General features: G+C 41.5%; 1 protein-coding gene across 1 annotated transcript in view; it reads left to right on the top strand.

The window, feature by feature from the left end:
- Positions 1-9,960: 9,960 nt before the first annotated feature.
- Positions 9,961-25,670, top strand: part of ETFA (electron transfer flavoprotein subunit alpha) — an 85,980-nt gene continuing 70,270 nt past the window's right edge. Inside the window, exons 1-2 of the mRNA XM_082387053.1 lie at positions 9,961-10,271; positions 24,051-24,197. Coding sequence (XP_082243179.1) covers positions 10,233-10,271; positions 24,051-24,197 — 186 coding nt within the window. The 5' untranslated portion in view covers positions 9,961-10,232. The remainder of the gene's footprint in view (positions 10,272-24,050; positions 24,198-25,670) is intronic.

The raw sequence follows: 25,670 nt of genomic DNA on the forward strand, positions 1-25,670 counted from the left end.
CTACAATGTAGAATAACCTTGAAAAGATTATGCTAAGTGAAAGAGGCCAGTCAAAAAGGCCGCAGATTATATGATTCCATTTATGTGAAATGTCCTTAACAGGCAAATCCATAGACAGAAAATAGATTAGTCATTTCTACTAAAGTAGATTAGTCATTAGAGGTTTGATAGTTAAAGAGTATGAAGTTTCTTTTGGAAGTGATGAAAATATTCTAAAATTGACTGTGGCTTGTATGCTAAAAATAATTTATTTATATACATGAAATGGGTGAATTGTATGGCACATAATTATATCTCAATAAAGGTGTTGTTAAAATTAAACAAAAAGAGCAAATGCCAGAAAGGTGAAGAAGAGGGAGAGATGGCCTGGAGAGGCAGGCCAGGCAGTCTGAGAAGGCTTCATAGCAAGTAAGCTCATCTGTTCATTCATTTGTTCATTCACAAAGTATGTACTGAGTCCTGACACGCACCAGATGTTGTTCTAGGGGCAAGGATCACAACAGGGAATAGAACAAAGTCTTTGCTCTGAAAAAGAAAACATAGTTAGAAGATGGAGAAAATGGAGAAGGAGCTACCTGGTGGTGGTCAGAAAGTCTCTCCCAGGAGGCAGTACTTAAGCTGAGACCTGAATGAAAAGTGGGAGCAAACCGAGCGGAAGATCTAGAGGAAAGGCATTCCAAACAGAGGGAACAGCAAGTGCAAAGTCCTTAAGGCAGGAGTATGCTCATGTGTTTGAGGAAGAGTAGAGAGACAGAGTACCTGAAATGGAAGGAGAGAGAGGAACTAAATTGGAGAGCCAAGCAGGGGCCAGATCAGGGAGGGATCTGCAGTCATGGCAAGAGCTTTGGAGTTTCTCCCCAGCACAATGGAAGGGTTTGAACGGGGTGGTGTAATGTGATTTACGTTTTAAGAGGATCACTAATTGTTCTGAGCATAGTCTGTGAAGGCAAGAGCAGAGACTCAGAGACTAGTTAGGAGGCTGCTTCAATAACCCCAGGGTGAGATGACAGTGGCTAGACTAGAGTGGAAGCAGAAGGCTAGAGCCAACAGGATTTGCTGGTGGATTGAATGTAGGATGTGGGTCAGATTACAAAATGAAATGTTTCAGTTTATGTTTGCATCAATATCCTGACTGTAAATTGTATAAGCAGAGGGTTCAGTCTGGTGACCTGCTGTATGTGTGTGTGGATGTGTTTTAATCAACTTTATTGAGGTGAAATTCACATATAATAAAATTCACCAATTTTAAATGTACAGTTTGTTGAGTTTTGATAAATGTACATAATCATTGATATATATACCACAATTATCATACAGAACACTTTCATCTCCCTAGAAAGTTTCCTCATGCGCATTTGCCATCAATCTCCACCCTCCATTCCAGCTCCTGGAAACCACTGATCAGCTTTTTGTCCCTTTAGTTTTGCCTTTTACAGACTGTCATATAAATGAAATCGTATGTCTTTTGTGTCTGGCTTCTGTCACTTAGCATGCTTTTGATATTCATTCATGTTGTTGTGTATATCAGTAGTATGTGCCTTTTTTATTGTTTTACAATGGAATACAATGGATCATGCTTAGCTTGGGCTGCCATAACAAAATGCCACAGATGAGGGGCTCAAACAACAGAAATATATTTTCTCACAGTTCTTGAAGTCCAAGATCAGGGTGCCAGCATGGTAGGGTTCTGGTAAGCCCGGCTTGAAGACAGCTGCCTTCTCTCTCTGTCCTCAAATGTGGGAGAGAGGAAGGGTGCAGTAATCCCATCACCGGGTCCCCACCCTCATGACCTCCTCTGAACCTTATTATCTCCCAAAGGCCCCATCTTCAAATACTACCAAATTGGGGGTTAGGGCTTCAATACATAAATTTGGAGGGAACACAATTCAGTCCATAGCACAATGGAATACAATAGACCACGATTTGTTAATTCATTCACCAGTTAATAGGCATTTGGGTTATTTCCAGTTTGGGGCTATGATAATAAGCTGTTATAAACATTTGAGTACAATTTCAATCTAGGCCCTGAGCTAAAAATCACAATAAAACCTTACCACTGCTAAACCGTCAAACTGCTATGTAGTAGCACAAGTTCAGCTTCTATTTCTGAGCAAAAATATCACAGAACTGATAAGAGTCCATGAGAGTGAATGAATTTCACTGCTGACACTGAGACAATGAAAAATGATAGATTCAAAATATTTTCAAGGAAATAGCTGCTGACAAATAATACAATGAATAAGTACAGGCTTTACACAACTTACATTTTCACAAGTTTTTAAATTTGTCTAAGCCTTTCTCTGCTTCACACATATTTTTGCCACCATTGGCTGTGTAATACATCTTAGCAGATTCCACTTCACGTTGTACTGATTTGTGTTTTCTCACCTTCTTAGGAAATAGTCTGTTCATTCAGACTATTCACAGAGGCCAATTCTACAGTAACTTCAAACTTAGCATTGACTCCTTGAATAAACAAGACTAACGGAGCATTATTGGTAACATCTGTTAACTCATCAAAAGCCACAGAAAACAACTTGAAATAATTTACCTTGATTTTTAATTGATTATTGATGTTGCTTTTCATGTCCTCATTTCTTCTACCCCCAAATCTAATCATAGTAAACAAGTTAATTTTCCCTGGACACATTTTGTCAGCTGCTGCAATCAAGCCCAATTTAATTAAATCACCATCAGTAAAAAGGCTTTCCTTGTTTGGCTAACAAATGAGCCAATCAGAAATTTACTTTGGTTGCAGCTTTGTTTTCATTCTTTATATTTGTGAAGAAATTCTGATGTAATGAGCTATTCAGTTTCAAATATCACAGATGATACATTCCAGTTTTAATTTTCTAATTTTTCTGATGGTTGTTCTCCTATGGGTTGACAATATTGTGGTCAGCGTTTAGTCTGTTAATGTTGATATATACTGTATTCTTTTAGCATGGCAATAGTGTTATTGCATAATAAACACAGTGCTTTTCCACTTATTTAATAACAGAATAATTCACATTCCATTGGATTGTTGTTCAGGCCTACATATCTGCCCAGCTTCTCCTTCTGCCCCATTCTGCTTCTGTCTCATCCTTTACACAGGTGTGAATCTTAAGGGCATCCCCCCAATAGTCATCAGGTACTTTAAACTTGTCTCAGAGCCTGCTTCCAATAGAAACAGGAGTATGGGAGCGGTCTGAGAAAGCAGGTGATGAGATGGGGATTTGGAGCTGTATTACTCTTTGCTAGACCAGCACTGAGGACCCCCTCACTGCCAGTAGCTGGAATACAGATAGCCCTTCACATAAAGTGGTGGTCCAATTGTTACAGCTTTCACTGGTGGTGAATTGGGATGCTTTGCCTGTGGAAAGGAATATGCTAGGCATTTGAGAGATACAGGGGAAATAGTAACTACAAGACAATGGCATTGGGTGGCAATTGCTAAGCTCCACTGATGCCCTAGAGAAAAATATAAAAGACTGGGAGTGATTAACAGGCAATTGAAGACCATGTGTAAAAGTCAGAGGGCCTCCTTGGCAGCATACAATGAAGCAAGCTTTAAGGATCTAAAGGAATCCCATCATTTTTCCATTCAGTTCATCAGTATTGTCCCTGCAGAAACCAGACTAAAACTAGAGGATGACAGTGGACTAGCCCAAACTCACCCAAGTAGTAGCCCTATTGCAGCCGCCACACCAGTTTGGGTATCTTGACTAGAGCAAATGAACACAGCCTCAGGTACATTTTATGTGGACATTGATTTGGTGAATAAGTTCTTTCCTATCCCTATGAGGAAAGTGGATCAGACACAGTATGCATTCATATGGAACATCAACATTATACATTTATCGTTTTGCTCCAGAGCTATGTTAACTTTCAACTTCTGTAGTAAGACAGACTGAAGAGATCAAGACCATTTAGACATCCTGCAAAACATCACACTGATCTGTTACAACAAAGACATCATATTAACTCAGTCAGATGGACAAAAGGTGGCTAGCACATTAGAGGCCTTGGTCTGACACATGTACTCCAGAGGGTGGGAGATAAATTCTATAAGGGCGCAGGGGCCGATAGCATCAGTAAGATGTTTAGGGGTCCAGAGTCAGGGGGATGCCACATAACCCATCCAAAGAAAAAGATAAATTATTGTACCTCCTACCACGAATAAGGAAGCACAATGCCTGGTGGTCCTCTTTGGGTCCTTGGCATGGTATATTTCACACCTGGACATATTGCTCTGACCCATAAGCCAGGTGACACAAAAGGCTGCCAGCTTTAATGCAGCTCAGGGCAGAAAAAGGTTATACAGCAGGTCCAGGCTGTAGTCCCAGCAGTCCTGCTATTAGGCCATTTATGTTTCCATAGCTGGTATTAGTGCTATCAGTTGTAGAAGAGATGCTGTGTGAAGTTTATGGCAACCTCCACTGGGAATCACAAAATAGGCCCTTGCCCCTGGAGCAAGGCCATGCCACCCTACAGCAGAGATTTATGTGCCTTTTGCAAAAAGGAAGCTGGTGTAACCACACCAAGTAACCACATGTCAGAAACCACCCATCATAAGCTGGGTTCTATCAAACCCACCAAGTCATAACATCAGGTAGGCAGCAACAGTCTGTCCTAGGATGGAAGTGGTAGTTCTGGAATTGAGCACAAGTAGGACCAGAGAGGATGAGCAAGTTGCCTGAGCAGGCAGCCCAGACCCCATGTTATACCAGCACCCATCCTCAGTTCACACTTACTGCTGTATGTAGGATCCCTCACAACCAGCAGACAAGAGGAGGAAAGTCCTGTATATGGTTTATGGAGAGTTGGCTCAGTATGTGAGTTCAGACTGAAAATGGATGTCAGTTGCATTTGTAGCCCCACTCCAGGGTGACCTTGAAAATAGTGGGGAAGGAAACTCTTCTTAGTGGGCTGAGCTTCAGGAGGTGCACCTGGTCATCCACATTGTGCGGACAGAGAGCTGCCCCAAGGTTAGAATATATAGGAGCTCAGGAGCAGTGATGAATGGCCTACGTGGCTTAGTAGGGGCCTGGAAGAAGAAAGATTGGAAGATTAGGGACAAAGAGGTCTGGGATAGAGACACAAGGATGAATGGGTGTGTGGAAGTTGGCACCAAGTATGAAAGTATTTGTATCACATGTTAACACCCACCAGAAAGCATCCACCATGAAAGAGGCACTAAATAACCAAGAAGACAAAAAATCACTTGGCCAGATGACCTCAGCCAGCCTCTGCCGTCAGCTACCCAGTGTTGGCACTAAGGGTACATGAATGAAGTGGCCACAGTGACAGCAAGAGAGGCTAGTATGAACCTAGTAGCATGGGCTCCCACTTAAGAAGGCTGTTCTAGCTACTGCTGCTGCTGAATGAGCCAGCAATATGGTACCATTCCTCCAGGACACCAGCTGGCCATGTGGTGACATGTTGACTACATTGAACCCCTTCCACCCTGGAAGAACCATGATTCATCCAGATAGGAATTAACACATATTCAGGGTACTGTTTACCTTTCCTGCCCCCAAGACCTTAGCCAGCACCACTATCTGAGGGCTTATCAAGTATTTGATTCACCAGCATGGGATCCTACATAACATCACGTCAAACCCGGGACCTAATTTATCGCACTGGAGGTGCAGGAATGAGTCTCTGATCACAGGAGTCACTGATCCAGTCACACACTCTACCACCCCGAAGCTGCTGGCCTGATAGAGCATCAGAATGACTTCCTGAAGGCCCACTTGAAGCACCAGCTTGGAGGCAATACTTTATGAGGATGGGGTTCATCCTCCAGGATTCCACGTGCATCTTGAATCAAAGACCTTTATATGGTGCTGTGTCCCCAGCAGGAAGAATACATGGATCCAGGAACCAAAGGGTGGAAGCAAGAGGGGCCTACTTTACCATCACTCTCAGTGAGCTCTCGAGGAGATTGGGCTTCCAGACCTCACAGCTCTGGGCTCTGCAGGGTTAGAGGTCTTTGACTCCAAACTGGGAATCTTCCACCAAAGGACACGGTAAGAGTCCCACTGAAGTATTTAGCTACAGATGCCACCTGGGCATTTTGGGCACCTTGTATGCAGGGACCAGCAGGCAAGAAGAGGAGACATCATCTTGGCCAAGAGTGATCCACTTGGGTGCTTCTCAGTACTCTCTTGCCCACTTGTGATGATAAATGGACAAGTACAACAACCCTGGCCTAAGAAGGGCCTGGTGGCCAAGGGCTCAGATCAGCAGGTAAACCACTGAGCCCAGAGGAGGTGCCAGCTGATGGTAAGGGGAGCTTAGCTTGGCTGATGAGGAAGGAGTGTGGCCCCCGAGAGAGTTGCAGCAGCTGGGGCTGTAGTTCATCCCACTAACTCTCCTCTTTTAAGTTTTCACCAGGAATCCTGGAGAAGCTGCTCCTGAAACTGGCCTGTGAAAAGGAAAGAGCTGTTTTTCCCAAGAGACTGGAGTAAGTCCTCAGGGCTTGACTGCGGCAACTCCTTCTTCCCTCTCCCCACCCTCTCTTACTCCCTTTTCTCTTTGGACAAACATTTCTACAAACACTCACTAAACATGAACCAGATAATAAAAATCATGGGGTCTTGCCATCAGAGCAGCTCATAACTGAGGGGGAAAAACAAGACACCCAAGTATCTACAGGGAAATCCCTCTAAGTTAGATGTTTTCATGCACACATTTCGGTGGTTGTTGACCCGCATGTGAATATAGAACTCCCCACCACTCCCCGGTGAAGTCCCAAGGGGCGTCCCCTCTGTGCTCATGCGCAGGTCTGGTCACTTACCATAGACTTGGGCAGTTTTCTGCCTCTTCCTTGGCTCTGGCTCGGCTCTGCCAGGAACCACCCTGTCCCCGTTGGCATCGCGCCTCCGCTGGGCACAGCTGCTGCTGATTCACCAGAGGCTGGGTGGTGCCAAAGCTGCCCGGTGGGAGATGGAGGTGGGGAGGGAGTGGGGAAGCTCCTCTCCCCTTTTGTGTTCTGCTTTGTCATGGGTGGGGAGGCAGGGGAGGAGGTGGCTTTGTGGACCACTTTTTTACATCATTTTTAGTAAAATACCCCTTTCAGTTTTTACTTAAAGCACGCTTCCCTCTTCTTCTATGAGTCCAACTGGGAAACTGGGTTGGGAGGCAAATGCAGTGACATATGGAGTACTAAACGGCCCCTCCCACATGCAGACTCACTGAGGGGGTCCCGAGCCCCAGCCCACCACATGGGCGCAGACATATTCTAAGTGGATGTAACGTATGTTCAAGTTATGGTCACAGAACCAGGAGAGTGAAGAAGAGGAAAGGGTTCATTCATCCTAGAGGGTCGGGGAAAGCCTCACAGAAGAAATGTCATGTGAGCTGAGCAGTTAAATGTGGAATGGAGGTCTGCTGGGTGGGGAAGGGAATTCCAGACAGAGGCAAGAGCAAAAGCCAAGCACAGGGCCCTTCGAATGTTTGCTGGCTCAAAGTTCTTGCTCCAGGGAACTTACATTCCCGTGCAGGGAGATTAGCAAGAAACACAAATGAATAGAAACGTGCATCCTGTCAGGTGGTGGTAAATGCCAAGAAGGAAAGTCAAACGAGATGACAGAGAGTGCGGAAAGAGGGGGGCTGTTTTACGTAGGGTGGCCAAGGTCGACCTTTCTGAAAATGTGGCTTTTGAACAGAGACCTGAATGAAGTGAGAAAAAGAGGCACGTGGGTCCCCAGGGGAGAGCATTTCAGGCAGAGGGAACAATGGGAGTGCAAAGGCCGGAGATGGGAGCTGCTTGGTGTGTTCAAGGAGCAGCGAGGTCTGTTGGGGCATAGTGGTAGAAGAGCGCTTTGAGCAGAGGACACAATCAGTCTGCTGTTTGGAGAGGAGACTTCAGGAGGCACAGGTATAAACAGAAAGACCAGTCAGGAGGTTCCTTCCATGATCCAGGGGAGAGACGATAGGGGCCTGAAGGGAGGTGGTAGTGGTGGAGGAATGAAGACATGTTGGTGGAAGCTGTTGGATTCTGGACATCTTTTGAAGGTAAAGCCAGTGGGATTTGTTGGTAGACTCAACAAGGATCGAAAGGTAGATGGTTACAAAGTTGGGAAGTGAGACAAATTCTGAGTGTATCACTCCCCTGCTTCAAGTCCAGACTCTTTAGCAAGTCACTCATTGATTTGCAGATGCATCCAACAAATACTGATTGAATGCCTCCTGTGAGCCAGGCACTGTGCAAGGTGTGAAGACACATTAATAAAAAAAGTAGGATAGACTCTGCCTTTACAGGTCTTACAGTCAGATGGGTGAGACAGACAAGTAACCAGGCCATTACAACCAATGTGGCAATTGCCGCTATATACAGGTGAAGTACAGGCAGAAATAGGGGCATGTGGAAGAGAGGTCTAATTCAGAGTTACTGGGGGGAGGAAAGTCCAAGCTGAAATGTCAAGAGTGAATAAGTATTAAACAGTTGAAGGAGTAAAGGGGAGAGGGAGGGGGAAGAGAGTGGGGAAGCAGAAGGAATAGGGCATTGGAGGATGTGAAGGAAATTCTGTATGGCCATGGGAGATGGAAAGGGAGTAAAAGAGGAAGGAAAAGATTAGCTCACACAGGGCTTATACATCACGTTAAGGGGTTTGCATTTTATCCTAAAATCAATGGGTAGCCATTGAAGTGTATTCAACAGGGGAGTAACATCACCAGTTTACTCTTTTGAAAGAGCCCTTTGGTTGCAGTGGGAGATGGATTGAAGACTGGAAACTGGGAGAAGAGTAAAGAAGCAACTGCAGCAATGCAAACACAGAGCATGGTAGAAGAGAGTCCTGGGCGGATTTGGGAGCTGTTTTGGGAGTGGAATCGCTAGAATTTAGTGACTCATAGGATAGGGAATAAAGGAAGAAACAAGTCAAGTATGACCCCCAGGTTTTTGGCTTGAGCAGCTGCGTGGAGGTGGAAAGCATTCCCTGAGAAAGGGCATACAGGAGGAGAATAAAGTCTGGAAGGGAATGTCCAGTCAGTTGTGGATATGTGGGTCTGAGGTGTTGAGAAACATCCTGAGGAGATGCCCAGTAGGCAGGTGGATAAGCGGATCCAAAGATCAGAAGAGATTTGGCAGTCAAGAGCACTGAATCCAGGGTGTGGGTGGGCCTGTCCCAGGATAGGAAGAGTGGGGAGAGAAGAGGGCTAGGGTGGGGCTGCATGTTACTCCCTCATTCAAGACCTTTCCCAATCTGCTTCCTTCTACAGGCAGCACACAGCATCCTGCCCCTTGTCCTTGGACCTTCCTGTCATGTTCCTTCCCTGTTTGTGCTCCGGAGGTTCCTCTTCTAGAACCCAGCTCAAATATCACCAATTCCAGGAATCCCTCCTCCCATAATAGTAATGATAGGTTTACTCGTATGTTTCCTCCAGAGTTTGGTGAGGTCAACATTTTATGCATCCTTTTATTATATTCCCCTGACCTGGAAAATGTGTTTAGCACATTGCAGGGGTTAACATTGATATCCATGATCAAATGAACAGGCAGAAGAATAATTAGAGTGAGAGAGGTGAACTTCGTCCAGAGGTCTGGGAAGCCAGGACAGTGACGTCATCAGCTCAGTGGGAAAGTTCAGTCCAACAAGCGTTGCACACTGGGGCTGGCAGACAGTGTGCTATACAGTCACCGGCAGTTTACCCGCTTTGCCCCGGCCTTTCTTATTTTTTTTTTAATTTTTCTTATTTTTTTATTTTTTAACATCTTTATTGGAGTATAATTGCTTTACAATGGTGTGTTAGTTTCTACTTTATAACAAAGTGAATCAGTTATACATATACATATGTTCCCATATCTTTTCCCTCTTGCATCTCCCTCCCTACCACCCTCCCTATCCCACCCCTCTAGGTGGTCACAAAGCACCGAGCTAATCTCCCTGTGCTATGCGGTTGCTTCCCACTAGCTATCTATTTTACGTTTGGTAGAGTATATATGTCCCGCCTTTCTTTTTTTTTTTTTTTTTTTTTTTTTTCGTCCTTTCTTTAGCCTGGCTTCACCCTACGTTTCCTAGTTAACAGCCTCACCTTTGCCCCACTCCCAAGTCCAGCCCCTAACTTTCCGCCGTCCCCATTGGCTGCGCGACCGCCCAATGGACAGGCAGAAACCGGGAGCTCGCTCGCCTCGCCGGGGCGTTCGCTCTCGTTCCTGAGTCTCGCGAGCGTTACGGTGACTCGCGGAGGCTGTGCGGTTGGGTACGCTCTCGGCTAGTGTGAAGCTAACGGGTACAGTGACCATGTTCCGAGCGGTGGCTCCTGGGCGGCTCCGGCGGGCGGTGAGTCCGGGCGGGAAGGGTCGAGCCCGGTGACGGTCCAGCCTCGATCTGCTGTCCCTGTGAAGGTCTGGGCGAAGGTCACCGCCACCCCCAGACCTGACTGGCCCTCGCGCTGGCAGGCCCAGCCCAGCCTAGGGCTCGGTCTCAAAGTTCTGGGGTCTGCCCTTGCCTCCTTCCGGGCCGCCAGGTGGGGGTCGAGGTCAGAGGTCAGAGTACTGAATCTGCGCTCCCGCTGCCCCTCCTCCTCCCCGTTCTCTTCCCAGCCCCTCTTCCACCCTCCAGCACTGACAGGCCGCCAGTTTCTCCACCTTTGGCGGGGAGCGAGCAGCTGAGTCCCCGGGGAATCTTTACCCGAGGGAGGAAAATGTCGCCGCCGGGATGTCCTCTTGGAAAAAGTTTAAAACCTGAATTCAGCTTGGAGGGTGACGTTTCTGGAGGAATTAAACATTTTCCCTGGGTGCATTGCGGCTCTTCGAATTCACTCACTGTCAAGTGCTGGGGCGAGCGAGGGTCGATGGGGTTTTGGAAACTTGCTCTGCTCTCTGACTAATGGGGCAGTGCTGCGTTTAGGTGATTGTACTGACAGCTGTAGCCAATTTTGAAAGGCAGGCGTCTTTTTACTGCAAGCTGACCTGCTTTTAAACCAGCAGATTGCTGGTTAAATAGCTAGGGAACGATTATTGGTAGCGGTAAGTTTTTGATGCTTTCATTAGTTACAAATCATGAGTTTACCACATTTTGCTCTTGTGAGACTGATAGAAAATATGTGTTTGTCCTAATGCTATGGGACAGTAGTATTTGGAGATTGACCAATTACAAGTCAAGTAACAATTTATATTGTAGATTCTGTAGATATTCTGATGGTTAAGTGACAAGATTGCTAAACTTGGGTCAGAAACTTTTCCTGACGTTTTGTACTTTTTCTACAGTTTTTCTTGTGCATGCATGTTTTCGTACCAACGCTGGGATTTTCTCCCTGAAACATAGTTGGCAGTCTTTCTAGATATCTGTAGGCCCTTTTCTTATGTATTCTTGTTCCCTTAAAAAAAAAAAAATCCCAACCCCGCCCCGCCCCCCTCAATACACTCAAAGTTCAAACCCACATCCTTCTGGTCAGTATTCAGTCTCCCCCAGAAATTTTCCTCAGATGACTCAGGCATAAACAAGTTAAAGTCATGAATTTGGGAAAGTTCCAGGTATCAGAGCCAGATTCTTACCTATACAGTAATTGGAAGGTAGTTATGTGGACAGGTTAGAAGTCTGGCATAAGTGAAATAGTTGTGGAGGGGGAGTTTAGGACACAGTTATTTTGTAGCACTAACAGAAAAAAATGGAACGACTAGCTTAAGTCATTATAAACACTGCCAATATACATAGGCAGTATTTCCAAATCTTTACTGTAGTTTGTCAAAGACTTTGACCTTGACTTTATTTTCAGAATTTGAAGTCATGCTAAGTAGAGTAGCTCCTCTAAAGTCATTAAGAACATTTGAGAGATTTGAATTTCAAAGGTATAGGAAAATGGCGGGAACACTTGTAAAATGGATACATAAATACACATACATATTTAACTTTAAAAATTTAGAAATTTCAAGCTTACAGAAAAGTTGCAAGAATAGTACAAAGAATTCTCAAAACCCTTTGCTGAGTTTCACCGGCTATTAACAGTTTGGCACATTTGCTTTCTCTCTCCTCATATATACATATTATTTTTCTGATATAATATGTATGTTGCAGACATGCTTTTTACTCCTAAATAATTCAGTATATTTTCTATGAACAAGGAGGTTCATCTTTCATTATCACAGGATAATTGGCAAAATCAGCAAGTTTAACAATGATACAATACTATTATCTGTAGATACTATTCAAGTATTACCAATTGTCTTGTTACTCATTTGTAGCAGTATTTTTTTATTGTTTTTTAGTTGAAGTATAGTTGATTTACAGTGTGTTAATTTCTGCTGTACAGCACAGTGATTCATTTATATACATGTGTGTGTACACATTATTTTTTATATTCTTTTCCATTATGGTTTATCTCAGGATATTGAATACAGTTCCCTGTGATCTACTATAAGGACCTTGTTGTTTATCCATTCTGTATGTAATAGTTTGCATCTGTAGCAGTATTTCTTATTCTGGTCTAGGATAGTCTGGGATCATGCCTTGCATTTAGTTCTCATGTCTCTTCAGTCTTTGTTAGAAAACTCCTCAGCCTTTCTTTGGCTTTGATGGCATTGACATTTTTGAAGAGTACAGGCCTTCTATTTTGTTGACTGTCCCCTGATTTAGGTTTGTCTGGTGTTTCCTCTGATTAGTTTCAGGTTATGTACTGGCAGGAGTATCACAGAAGTGGTACTGTGTTCTCAGTGCATCATATTAGGAGGCTCATAATGTTGGTTTACCCCATTATTGGTGATGTTAATTACTTGGCTAAAGTGTTCAGCAGGTTTCTCCACTATCAAATTACTACTCATCGCTTCCTGATTTTTAACTAATTTGTGGAGAGGTACATTGAGACTATGTAACTCTTCTGTTTCTCATCAGACTTTCACCCATTAGTCTTATCTGTTGATGATTCTTGCCTGAGAAATGAGTACTGCGATGTAAAATAGTGATTTTTCTAATTTCATCATTCCTTCTACTTTTTTAAAAAATTAATTAATTAATTATATTTTATTTTTGGCTGCGTTGGGTCTTTGTTGCTGCGCACGGGCTTTTTCTAGTTGTGGTGAGCGGGGGCTACTCTTCGTTGCCGTGCGTGGGCTCCTCAGTGCGTGGGCTCCTCATTGCCGTGGCTTCTCGTTGCAGAGCTTGGGCTCTAGGCGTGTGGGCTTCAGTAGTTGTGGCACGTGGGCTCAGTAGTTGTGGCTCGTGGGCTCTAGAGCGCAGGCTCAGTAGTTGTGGCGCACGGGCTTAGTTGCTCCACGGCATGTGGGATCTTCCTAGACCAGGGCTCAAACCCGTGTCCCCGGCATTAGCAGGCGGATTCTTAACCACTGCACCACCAAGGAAGTCCATTCCTTCTACTTTTATTAGCTTTGTATTATTATAAGAAAGAACATTTCCTTCTTGCTTATTGATGTATTTATTTATGGACGCATGGATCCTTACTTCATTCAGTAGGTTACTTCATTCATTACTACTCTTAAATGTTTTGGTGCTCAAGTTGTCTCAGATTTCTAAAGTGCAAGTCCCTTCAGTCTGGCTCCTGTTTGCTTATATTTATGATACCGTAAAGTCAAAATGAGTTATCTGAATCCCCACTCTTGCAATTTAAATAAATTGTTCTGTAGCTAACCATGAGTAAATTTAGGCAGATATGTTTCTACAAAACCATATTTTTAATAATAGATTTATCTATTAAAAGATTAAAAAGATTAAACTGTTAACATCAATGTGAATATAGCTAACACTATTAAACTGTACATTTAAAAATGGTTAAGATGGTAAATTTATAGCAACTAGTGAAAAAAAAAGAGATACCTTAAACTGTTAGAATGTAAATTAAATGACTGGCATTTGGTATCTAAATTCCATTTTCATTTTGATTTATTTGTGGCCTTGAGCAAAGTCCTTCATCTCTTGGTTGGGCGGGGTGGTCTTCAATGTTATCTGCTAATGAAAGTGTTTTCCATCTAAAATAAAGAGCTGGGGAACACAATAAGAGGAAAATAGGTAGTTAACATTCTTGCAGGGATATTGATTTGAATTATTAGTATTATTTTACTCATTTGCATTTGAAATTGATTTGTTGACTAAGATACCAAAGAGATGTTTTACGTGGAGAGTGAAGCAACACTTTTCAAGGTTATTTGAGTCTTCCTGTTACTATACTCATTGCCAGACAGGAGGCATATCTACCTTGATTCAGAAGCTATGAAACTGGTATGAAGGAACATGACATTTTTCAGAGTCCATGGTCTATCATTGATGAATGAGATTGAACTCTGTAATTCACATGCAAATTTTAATTTCTTTTGAAAGAAGAAAGCCAAGTTTGATGTGGTACTTAAAGATTTATTGCATAAGGGGAATTCTGTAAAATTATGCTTCCTGCCAACGTGTCTACTTAAGGGTCTTGTCTGTTTTTAAAGTAAAGTAAATTGACTGTGTTTTTAATAATATAATCAATGTCATATGACATTTTTAGTCATGATTAAAAGCTACCATATTTTATTACTAAGGAGGTTAAAGTACAGAAATGTAATATACATTTTTAAATTACAAAATATATGTTAAAATAGGGATGGGTAACTTTAATTATATATTATTTATCTTTTTTAGTAGAAGTTGGAAAGATTTTATAGTTTTCTCCTGCTTTTTAATTTTTGAGTTAAGCAAAATGACCCCCAGCCCCCAGCCCCTTACCATTACCCCACTTAGTTTTCAAAGGTGGGGGAGGTAGATTAAATTTATTCTTACTACTTTAGGTTTTGAGTGGGTTTGTACTATAGGAAGTTAGAGTCCAACTTTTTCTTTCCTTCTAACACCTATGGTAGTTTACTACCTGAACATACAGTTAAAGGCACAGCAGGAGCGCCTGAGCAGTGAATCTCCTTTGTTGCTCCTAAAAACACTGAAAAGCAAAAACAGTGTCAAAACTGTTAAGGTTGAATAAGAGAAGGACCAAAATGTGTTCACTGGACTTAGCTATCCCAGGTTGTTGGTGACTTTGAAGAGACTGGATTCAGCGTTGTAGTGGAAGTGAAAGCTGGTTTGCTGTGAGTAAAGGAGAAAGAGTGAGGTGAGGGAGCAGAGTTTATGCTTAAGGACGGTGTTTTCAAGAAGTCTGGCTCTGGGACTTCCCTGGTGGCGCAGTGGTTAAGAATCCGCCTGCCAGTGCAGGGGACACGGGTTTGAGCCCTGGTCCGGGAAGATCCCACATGCTGCGGAGCAACGAAGCCCGTGCACCACAACTACTGAGCCTGCGCTCTAGAGCCCGCGAGCCACAACTACTGAGCCCACGTGCCACAACTACTGAAGCCCGTGCGCCTAGAGCCCGTGCTCCACAACAAGAGAAGCCACCGCAATGAGAAGCCCGCGCACTGCAACGAAGAGTAGCCCCCGCTCGCCGCAACTAGAGAAAGCCCGCGCACAGCAACGAAGACCCAATGCAGCCAAAAATGAATGAATAAATAAATAAATAAATGATTTAAAAAAAAAAAAGTCTGGCTCTGAAAGGGTGGAGAGAGGATGATGACCCCTTTAACCCTATCTTCAAGAAGAATACTGTCTCATTAAGGCCAGTCAACTTAACAAGGGTATGTGGCTGGTATGCAGAAGAAAACTTCACATTTTACTGTTTGGAACAGTCTAGTTAGTAGTCTAGATAACTTTCTCTAAAAGTATGATGGGGTATTTCTTTAGTGATTTAGCAAGTTTGTGTACTGTTCTTGGTAGATACACATATTAACTGCTTAGATAATTAAGTTATCAATGAGAGAAAAACAGTTGCTTTTTTAGTTTTTGATCATTTGGGGGGAAACTTTTCAGTTAGTCACTAAACATTCATTGAATGCCCACTATGTGTCACACTCAAAGATAGATACCGAGTTCACAGTGGAGAATGAGACAGACCTAGTCCCTGCCCACGTGGTGCAAACAGACTGGGAGAGACAAATATTGAACACATTATTTTAAGTGTGATCATTGTGACAGAAAGGTGTATAGGGTGTTTGGGGAATATGTAATTGGGGAGAGGATTAATCTAGTTAGGGGGCTAGAGAAACCTGTGAAATTACTTTGTAAACTAAGGAGCTTTACCACTGTTGTTACTGGCTGATGAAGTAATAGTAAGGGTGAAGGATTTTCTTTAGATTAAAAGGCCACTTCATTTTTGAGTTTTGGCTATTTATTTATTTATTCATTTATTTATTTATTTATGGCTGTGTTGGGTCTTCGTTTCTGTGCGAGGGCTTTCTCTAGTTGCGGCAAGTGGGGGCCACTCTTCATCGTGGTGCGCGGGCCTCTCACTGTTGTGGCCTCTCTTGTTGCGGAGCACAAGCTCCAGACGCGCAGGCTCAGTAGTTGTGGCTCACGGGCCTAGTTGCTCCGCGGCATGTGGGATCTTCCGAGACCAGGGCTCGAACCCGTGCCCCCTGCATTGGCAGGCAGACTCTCAACCACTGCGCCACCAGGGAAGCCCAGTTTTGGCTATCTTAAATCACCTGTTTACCATTGTTTTAATTCTGTACATATTGTATGTCTTCTTATTTGATCATATCTTGCTTTTTTTTAAAACGTGGCGTTATTTCCAGGGTTGAATTAGAAATAAAAGAACGCATCAGTCATGTTAGTTTGATTATTCTTAAAAAAAACAAAAAACCACCCAAAGTCTGTGGCCCCCCTGCTTCAGTTCTGGACAACCCTGAAGGGCCGTCCTGGTTCCGGGGTTCCTCGTGAGATCAGCCGAGAGCTTTGTAGTGACTGCACTGCGGTATTGCAGTTCGGCTTCTTGCGCTGCCCGGTTCTATTTCCTGATGCCTCCTGAGTGTCGTTCTCAGGAGTACTCCCCAGTAAACTTCTTGCACACCCACACACACAAAAGGAAGATATGAGTGTAAGGTGGCAACAGACATGTATAATCCTTAAGCATTCACTGTATGTAATGAAATAACTTCTTACCTGTGCATCTGGAATGGCCCTAGCTATGTTCACTCTCAGGAGAATCAAGAAAACAGTTATTCGCATCATTTTCTGTGGTTCAAATGAATAACCTTGAGGAGTAACTAATCTAGAGTCTTAAAATTGTTTTTTTATAGCTCAGTGTATAAAGTAGAAGTTTAAAAGGATGTTTTTAAAGCAACAGAAGATTTTTTTAAAATAGACTTTAGTTTTTGGAGCAGTTTTAGGTTCATAGCAAAATTGAGCAGAAAGTACAGAGCATTCCCATATTATTACCCCTTCTTCCCTCCCTCACTGTCAACGTCCTGCACCAGAGTGGTACATTTGTTACAATTGAAGAATCTACAGTGACACATCATTATCATCCAAAATCCATAGTTTATGTTAGTGTTCACTCTTGGTGTTATACATTCTGTGGGTTTTGACAAATGTACAGTGGTAACTATCCACTGTTATAGTATACAGAATAGTTTCATTGCCCTAAAATCCTCTGTGCTCTGCCCTTTCCCTGCCAACCTCTGGCAACTACTGATCTTTTTCCTGTCTCCATAGCTCTTCCTTTCCAGCATGTCACATTGGTCAAACCATATAGTATATAGCGTTTTCAGACTGTCTTCTTTCACTTAGTAATATGCATTTACAGTTCCTCCTTGCCTTTTCATGGTCTGATAGCTCTTTTTTTTTTTTTTTTTTTTTTAGAGCATTGACTAGTACTCCATTTGCTGAGTGGTACCACAGTTTATCCATTCACCTACTGAAGGACTTTTTTTTAATTAATTAGGTTGCACTGGACCTTAGTTGTGGCTGATGGGCTTCTTAGTTGCAGCTCGAGGGCTCCTTAGTTGTGGCTTGAGGGCTCCTTAGTTGCAGCAGGCAGGCTCCTTAGTTGCGTCTTGCGGACTCCTTAGTTGTGGTATGAGAACTTTTAGTTGCGGCATGCATGTGTGATCTTAGTTCCCTGACCAGGGATGGAACCCGCTCCCCTACAGTGGAAGTCCAGAGTCTTAACCGCTGGACCACCAGGGAAGTCCCATTGTGTGGATGTAAGTTTTCAGCTCATTTGGATAAATGCCAAAGAGTGTGACTGCTGGATTGTATGGCAAGAGTATGTTTAGTTTTATGAGAAAACGCCAAACTGTCTTCCAAAGTGGCTGTACCATTTTGAATTTACACCAGAGTTCCCATTACTTCATATCCTCACCAACATTTGGTGTTGTCAGTGTTTTGGATTTTCACCATTCTAATAGGTGTGTAGTGGTATCTCATTCTTGTTTTAATTTGCAGTTCCCTAATGACATATGATGTAGAGCATCTTTACGTGTGCTTATTTACCGTCTGTATATTTTCTTTGGTGAGGTGTCTATTCAGAACTTTTGCCCATATTTAAATCAGTTTCTTATCGTTGAGTTTTAAGAGTTCTTTGTGTATTTTAGGTAACAGTCCTTTATCAGATATTTTTTTTGCGAATATTTTCTCCCAGTCTGTGGCTTGTTATCCTATTGATGAAGAAATTTTTAGAAGCAATGTTCAACTCATTTATTAGACATCTACTCTGTGCTAGACATTGAAGTAGAAGCTGGGGTTGTAGTGGTAAGAAAACCAGACATGACCTCTGTACTCAAAATCAAGACGGGAAGACAAAGTAATCAGGTGTGTGTAGTCAAGTGCTGTAATGAAGTCGATTCAGGGTACTGTGTTGGTGCTAGGAAAGTTAACCAGTTGGAGGAGATCCACGGAAGCTTTCATGCGAATGTTTATTGAGCATTTATTATGTTCCAGGAACTATCCCAAGAGCTTTATTTTACAATTACTAATTTAATCCTCTCAACAACTCTGAGATTATTACTGTTGTTATCATCATCTACATTTTATGATCTGGGAACTGAGACACCAAGAAGTAATGGTGGAGGTGGGATTTAAACCCAGGCAGGAATTCCCTGGCTGTCCAGTGGATCGGACTCTGCACTTTCACTGCCGGGACCCGGGATCTATCACTGGTTGGGGAACTAAGATCCTGCAGGCCGCACAGTGCAGCCAGAAAATTTAAAAACAAAAACAAAAAAACAAGAACAGGCAGGGGAGCTCTAGAGCCTGTACTCTTTACCACAGCACTGTACTAAAGTTTCTTGGAGGGGTTGGCATTTAAGCAGAAAACCTAAGGGTGATTAACTGGAAGCTAATCTGGTAATAAGGGAAGAGGTCCGTAAGGCAGAGGGAACAATGTGAGGACAGGCTAAAGGTCAGAGAGAGCAGGGCAAGTTCAAGACATATGGCTAGGGAGGTAGATCAGGCCATAGAATAAATGCCTGGCAAGCCAATCTAAGGAGTCTAGTTTACCACATCCTAAGGAGGCAGGAAGCAATTGACTTGTTTGAGCAGGAGAATAACATGTTGGATTTGTATCATTGAAAGATCACTGAGAGAAATGGATTGGAGGGGAGCAAAGTTGGTTTGGGAGTCAGTTGGAGTAATAAGAGAGGGTTAATGGCCTGCACTAGGTAGTGGAATTAAAGATGGAGAGAAGTGAGTGGACTTAGGAGATACTATATTTAGAAGGAAGAATTGTTACAGCTTTAGTGGTTGATTGGCTGTGAGAGTTGAGGAAAAAAACCCAGATATGACTCGCAGATCATGGTTTGGGCAACTTGTTAGGGAGTGGTGCATCCCCTGAAGAACTCCAGAGAAGCAGTATGGGAGGGGGCTGGAGGATCAAGGGAAAGATGAGTTAAGATTTGGATTTGCTGAGTTGGTGAGTGATTGATGAGACAAGTTAAGCAATTGGATATGCAGGTGTAACCTAATTATATAGATCTAGCACTTAGGAGAGAGATTTGATACCTCTATCTCTGTCTATATATCTGTCGTTTTTATATAGATGATAAATTATAAATTAAGCTATGGAAGTAAGAATGGACTAGTCAGTAATTTCAAACATTTTGAGAGAAGAAGTAAGCATGAAAAGTATTTGTTGGTAATTTTGGTGAGTGCAGAAGCCAGGATACAAATACAGTAGTTGAGGTGTGTATGGGAGATGAGGAATTAGCTGGAGTGAAAGGTGGGGTAATGGATTTTTAATTTTGGGATTCATTAAAATTGGGAGAGCTTCAAACATGTTTTAAAGTTGATGGGAAGGAGCCCAGGAAAAGGGAGAGGTGGGAGAGGTTGGAAACGTTACTGAGAGGTGATTACAGAATGAAGTGTTTGACTAGATTTGAGAGGATGGAATCCAGAGTCCAGATGAAGGGATCAGATCCAGGAGGAAGGACCTGCAGCAGCTTCTACTGTGATGGAGCAGGGGCGGGAATTTCTATGTTGGATATCAGGAAGGGGAAGCAGTTCTCTTCTGATGGCTTCAGTTTTCATTGCGAAGTAAGAAGGGAGGCTTTCTTCTGAGAGTAAGGAGCAGACTGTGTTGGCAGTTTGAAAAACGTCGGAAGGGGATATTGGAAATAGTTGCTGTGGAGAGTGAGTGAGAGTGCCAACAAGGATGTCACAGTAACATTGCCAGGCAGAGGGCCCAGATAAGGTTGATGACCAAGAATTTATGGTGGCACTGGTCTGCATGAATTAATTTTAATTTAAGTAGCAGTGTTTTGAAGAGATTGAGATTCTTTTCTGAGCAGCTACCTTACTGATTTCAATAGTTACCTTTAAATGTTTAAGATTTGGCTCCTTTTTTCCCCATTAAAAAGTGGGCCCTAAAGTCTACAGATGCAATGAATGGGTCATAAGATAATAAAATGACCTTCATTTAAAAACCTTTTCAGTAATGGGACCTGTATTTTTTGTATCTTTTGTGATATTCTATACCACTTCTATTTAAAATTGGATTTTAGGGTTACAGAATTTTTAGAGCTGGAAAAGAGGCCTTTGATATCATCTTTTTGTTTCTTTTTGACCAGTGCTATTTTTTTTAAAACAAGAGAATATTTGCTAAGTGAAATATTACAGGAATGACCCATATATAAAACAGCTAAAAATGATGGTGCTTTGATGAGAGCTGGTAATTAAAAACCCCAAATCTGGAGTCCAACTACCTGGACTTTAACCTGGCTCTGTTTCTTAGCTATGTAGCCACTAAGCTCCAGTTCCCTCATCTGTAAAGTCAGGATAATAATGGTACCTACATCATAGACGTTTCTTGAATTTTAAATACAATTTTATCTTAGTACAGGGCTCTATAATATTAGCTTGGTTAATTTGGTTAAAGCAAAGCTGGGGACCATTCTGGCAGCCCTACCTGCCTGGTTCTCACTTTATTCTATGCGGTGGTTCCTGAGGTGCCTCCCTGCATAGAGTATAGTTTGAAAACCATTGATCTAGTTTGTCTCCTTCAATCTGAAGTTGAAGAAACTGGGCTCTGGATTGAGGAATAACATTTTAAAGGTCACAGACCAATTTCTTCTGCTGTAGGCTACACACAGCTGTTATTGCTGAATTAAGCTACATAACCATGTTTAGATGCTGCAGCTTCTCTTTAGGTGGTATCTGAGAAATAGAAGATGGAACATTGAATTAGAAGAAAGCGTAGTATTAAAAAAACTATAAAGGAGTCAATTGATAAAGTAATATGGAGTGCCTTATGATATATGTAGTACTTAGTAAAGATTGATCAGATAGACGGACTGAGTAGTTTCTTATGTATATTCTTTTGTTGTTTATTCTTATAAATTTAATTTTGAATAGTCTTTTAGAAAGAATATGCAATGATCCCTTGGAAGTTCTAAAAGGCTTGACAATTCCTTAGGACACTACCTAATTTATCTTATGTTAGAACTATAATTTATAGCAAATATGGGCCTTTTGCCACCAAATCTTGGATTTATTCTTTAAATGGTGATGAAAAGCTCGTAATTTTTATGGCAAATGATGTGTGAAGCATAATCAAAAATATGGTGTCTGATATATATTGGTAATAAATAGTTTATTACTGGCAATTCTTGTGAAATGTGATTTAAATCATAAATTATGCCATTGGGTCCTAATTACAAAGTTCTTTACAAGATATTGTGCTCTTCTGATTAAAAAACAAGTACCGTATAATTCTACAGATGTATATTGGAAAAAACATTGTTCTAGACTATGGGGATACAAAAGTGAACAGGCATGGTGTTTGTCTTCTAAGAACTTTCATGCCATCCCAGGAATTGTGAATTGTTGTGAATTGCTACAACTTTTCTGGAGAACAGTTTGCGTCAATCAGTATTAAAAGTCTTGAAAATGTGTCTATCTCTTGATCTAACACTCCTAGGAATTTGTCATAAGAAGAGAATCTTAAGAAGTGCATAAAGATTTCTAACCTTAACCATAAAGAATTTCACATCTCGTGAGAAGGCAATTTTTTTTTTTTATCGTAAAAAAGGAAAAGTTATACAAACAGCGACTTGATTTGGCAAAAACAAAAGCCTAATTTTCTCCCCTTTTCTTGCTCCCTTTGAGCAGAAAGGGAGGAAAAAAAGACAAGAAATGTCATCCACTGATACACAATGCAGCAATTCCTTCCTCTGGCATATTCTTCAGTGCTGTCCTCTTCCTCTTTCCATCCTCATTCTGTGGCTCTGGAAGCATTTCTGCCCCTGAAGGCTTGCCTTGGAGTCTCTGGCCCCCAGCTCTGGGATTAGATTCATCAAGGATAGAGGGGGTTTAGAGGGCTGAGGAGAAGGAAGGGGTTGCAGTGGTAGAAGTAGGAGGCTTAGGGGAAGAAGGGCCCCTATTTTGTTGAAGGTTGCACAGAATCTGACTTAGTCATCCGTGGAAGCAGAGCAAGTAGAGTAACCTGGCTAAGTTTCAGTCAAAACGGTCCTACTGGACTAAAAGGAACGCTCATCTGTTGAGGATAAGTGCAGAGATTTGGCTATGAGGATGCTCGTCTCTGCATTGTTTATAATAATAAAAAATTACTAATAACCCAAATGATTATGGAAACGAGTTGAACTGATATGCCCATATATTAACAAAAAGGTGAAGAATATAGCAATTGATATATACAATACAGTAAACAAAAAAATATGTATTTTGTCAATTTAGTTGTGCAACCAGCATTGTAGTCCTGTACCTGGCTTCCCTTCATTCATACCCTCTTTGTAAATTTCCAGCTGTGGGTATATTTTATACTCTGCTTTGTTCATTCCAACTCCGGATCTGAAGATTATTGCTGAATTCAAAGCCACAGAACCATGACATTTGATCATCAGTGCCTCTTTTTCTCATTTCTCATTGCCATTTTCCACAAGGATAGTTCCAAAATTTTCTCCTTTCCTCATGCCTGTGGTGTGCTTCCTTATCCTTTCACATGACAATACCTAAACTTCCTTCCATTCTTCCTCTTGATTCTGTGCTTCATGATCTGCAGCTGCCAACATTTTGGCGCTCTTCATTAATTGAAAACTATTCTGTCTTATAATTCTATGTGAACAAGTCTTAATTTCCCTTGAAAACTTTGAGTGCAGGGACCATTCTTGTTCATCTTTGTGTTTCTGGTGTTTGAAATTATTTCAAATGACCATGAACTATTGGTGGTCTCTTGATAGTCCACAGTAGCTATGGGTGGATATTAGTTGGTTCCAAGATACTGTCCAAAAGCTTCTTTTTTGAATTTGGAAGCATATTTGAACAATTGAAACTTTAGCAAAATTGCTGTGTAGTATTGTATTTTAAAGGCAGATTTACATTATCAGTTATTTTGGTATTAAATTCATTTTGCCTGAAGCAACAGAACTTTAGTAATTGATTTCATAATCATTATTTCTAGGTATACTGTACTGTTTAGCAGTATTGCTGCAAGTGAATGTAATTGGTAGTAGTTGATTCCTAGTTTGATAGTTAATGTGTTCTAAGGATTTTAAATTTAGATACATTTATCAGTTTGTTGTTGAACATAGGTTAGTGGGAAAGTTGCTTGGAAATAAAAAAAATTTTTTTCTAACAGTAGAATACTAATTTGTATTTTCTGTTTTTATTAGGTAAGACTATCAGTAATAGAGTGATAGACACAGCCCAAATTTTTGCTACTGAGCAAGTATTTTATAAATACATTTATAAAACTGAATATTGCATACAGTTTTCTTTAAAGCACACATGCTTACCAATTAGAGTAAAAATAAAGTTTGTATTACAACATTCTTTTCCTTTTTTTCTTTCTCTTTTTAGGCCTCATTGCTACGATTTCAGAGTACCCTGGTAATAGCTGAGCATGCACATGATACCCTAGCACCCATTACATTAAACACCATCACTGCAGCCAAACGTCTTGGAGGTGAAGTCTCCTGTTTAGTAGCTGGAACCAAATGTGACAAGGTGAGAAATTTTTAAGGTCAACCATAGCAAATATAATCTCCATCAAGAGACAGGGAAAGATGGAGACAGAGAATTATGCTGAGGACTGTAACCCAAACTGGTCTCTGATCCTCATTAAATGCTGAATGTCACAACCGTTACTACGTGTGAAAAAAGGAACTAAAAGGTTTGCTCACCAGGCATTTTATCTTTTGAAATGAGGTAGAATACTTAATTTAGTTCCACTGGCACCATCATGTACCATCAGGTACCAAGTAGAGTGATAATATTTGAGTCCCCTTAGAGGTTAATAGCCGATCCCTTTTTTGTATTGATGAATATGCTTGCTAATTGCTTTTAATTCCTGTAAGTGGTAAATCTGGGAAAAGTATCATGGGTGTTAATTTTTAACTGGTGTAAGAATTCAAATGTAAGTATTATGCTTTCTAAACTATAGCTGCTACTAAAAGATGTTCTTCGTTTTGGTTGTTGTTGAAATAAGACAGTGACAGCTTTGTAAACTAACCCCCTGGAAAGGAGCTCTAATGTGGTTTGCAGAGTCTGTACCTCTGGGCTGTAGTGTAGTTGAAATTGTGCTTCAATTAAGCTTACCCAGCTTGAGCCGCCCGTTCCCTCTCACTATACAGGAGTTGCAAATTGTATAGCTGGGGGCTTGGACCTCAGAGGAAGAAATCCCTAATAGAAATCCCTAATGTTTCTTTTTCTTTTTAGAGGATTTATTTTTTCTTAAATGGCATTGTTGCAGAGCATGTGATATAATGCAGGTTCAGAATGTTAGTGTTGCTTCTGTCCAATTTCTTACGTGAAATTGGTATCTTAAAAGAATGTATTCAAGCAGGTTTGGGGTTATGTGGATTTCTTTACCAAAATCCTGCTAACAGCTGTTGAATCTTGTATAGTTATTAACCACAATGTATGATGATACAGCTAACCTATTTTTTTGGTTGCCCTACTTTCAGATGTACTAGTTCTGGATTTGATTATTTATTTTGCTGTGATTTTAAATAATTATTCTAATATGACTTAAAAAATATTTGATGCTATTTTATTTACATTATTTTGAGAAAAATCAAAACAAATCATCTTTTCTTCAGTTACAGTTTTATTGTCGTGTCACATTTAATCTTAAAGAAAAACAATCAGTACCTGTATATAGAGACTCTGATAATAGCCTAGGCATATTTCAGTTTTATATTGTTTTCTGTAGCTATCATAAACAGCAAGTGATTCTTCTGTGTAGTGCCTGAAGTTTTTGCTGGTTTTTAAAAAAAAAAAAAAAAAAAGATGGTTTTGATAGTACAAGATTGTCTTCCAGTGAACACTTGATTCAGAAGAGGTGCTTTTGCACTGCATTCTTTCTTCAGTGAATATTGTTGCAATGTTACCCTCCATCAAGGGAGGCGACAGGAGGCACAGCATTTTATGCCTACTCCTCAGTGAATCAGCATGGAGGTAAACAAGAAGACAGTAGAC

Source organism: Balaenoptera borealis (assembly GCF_965194805.1).
Source record: "Balaenoptera borealis genome assembly, chromosome: 3".
Taxonomy (NCBI): Eukaryota; Metazoa; Chordata; class Mammalia; order Artiodactyla; family Balaenopteridae; genus Balaenoptera; species Balaenoptera borealis.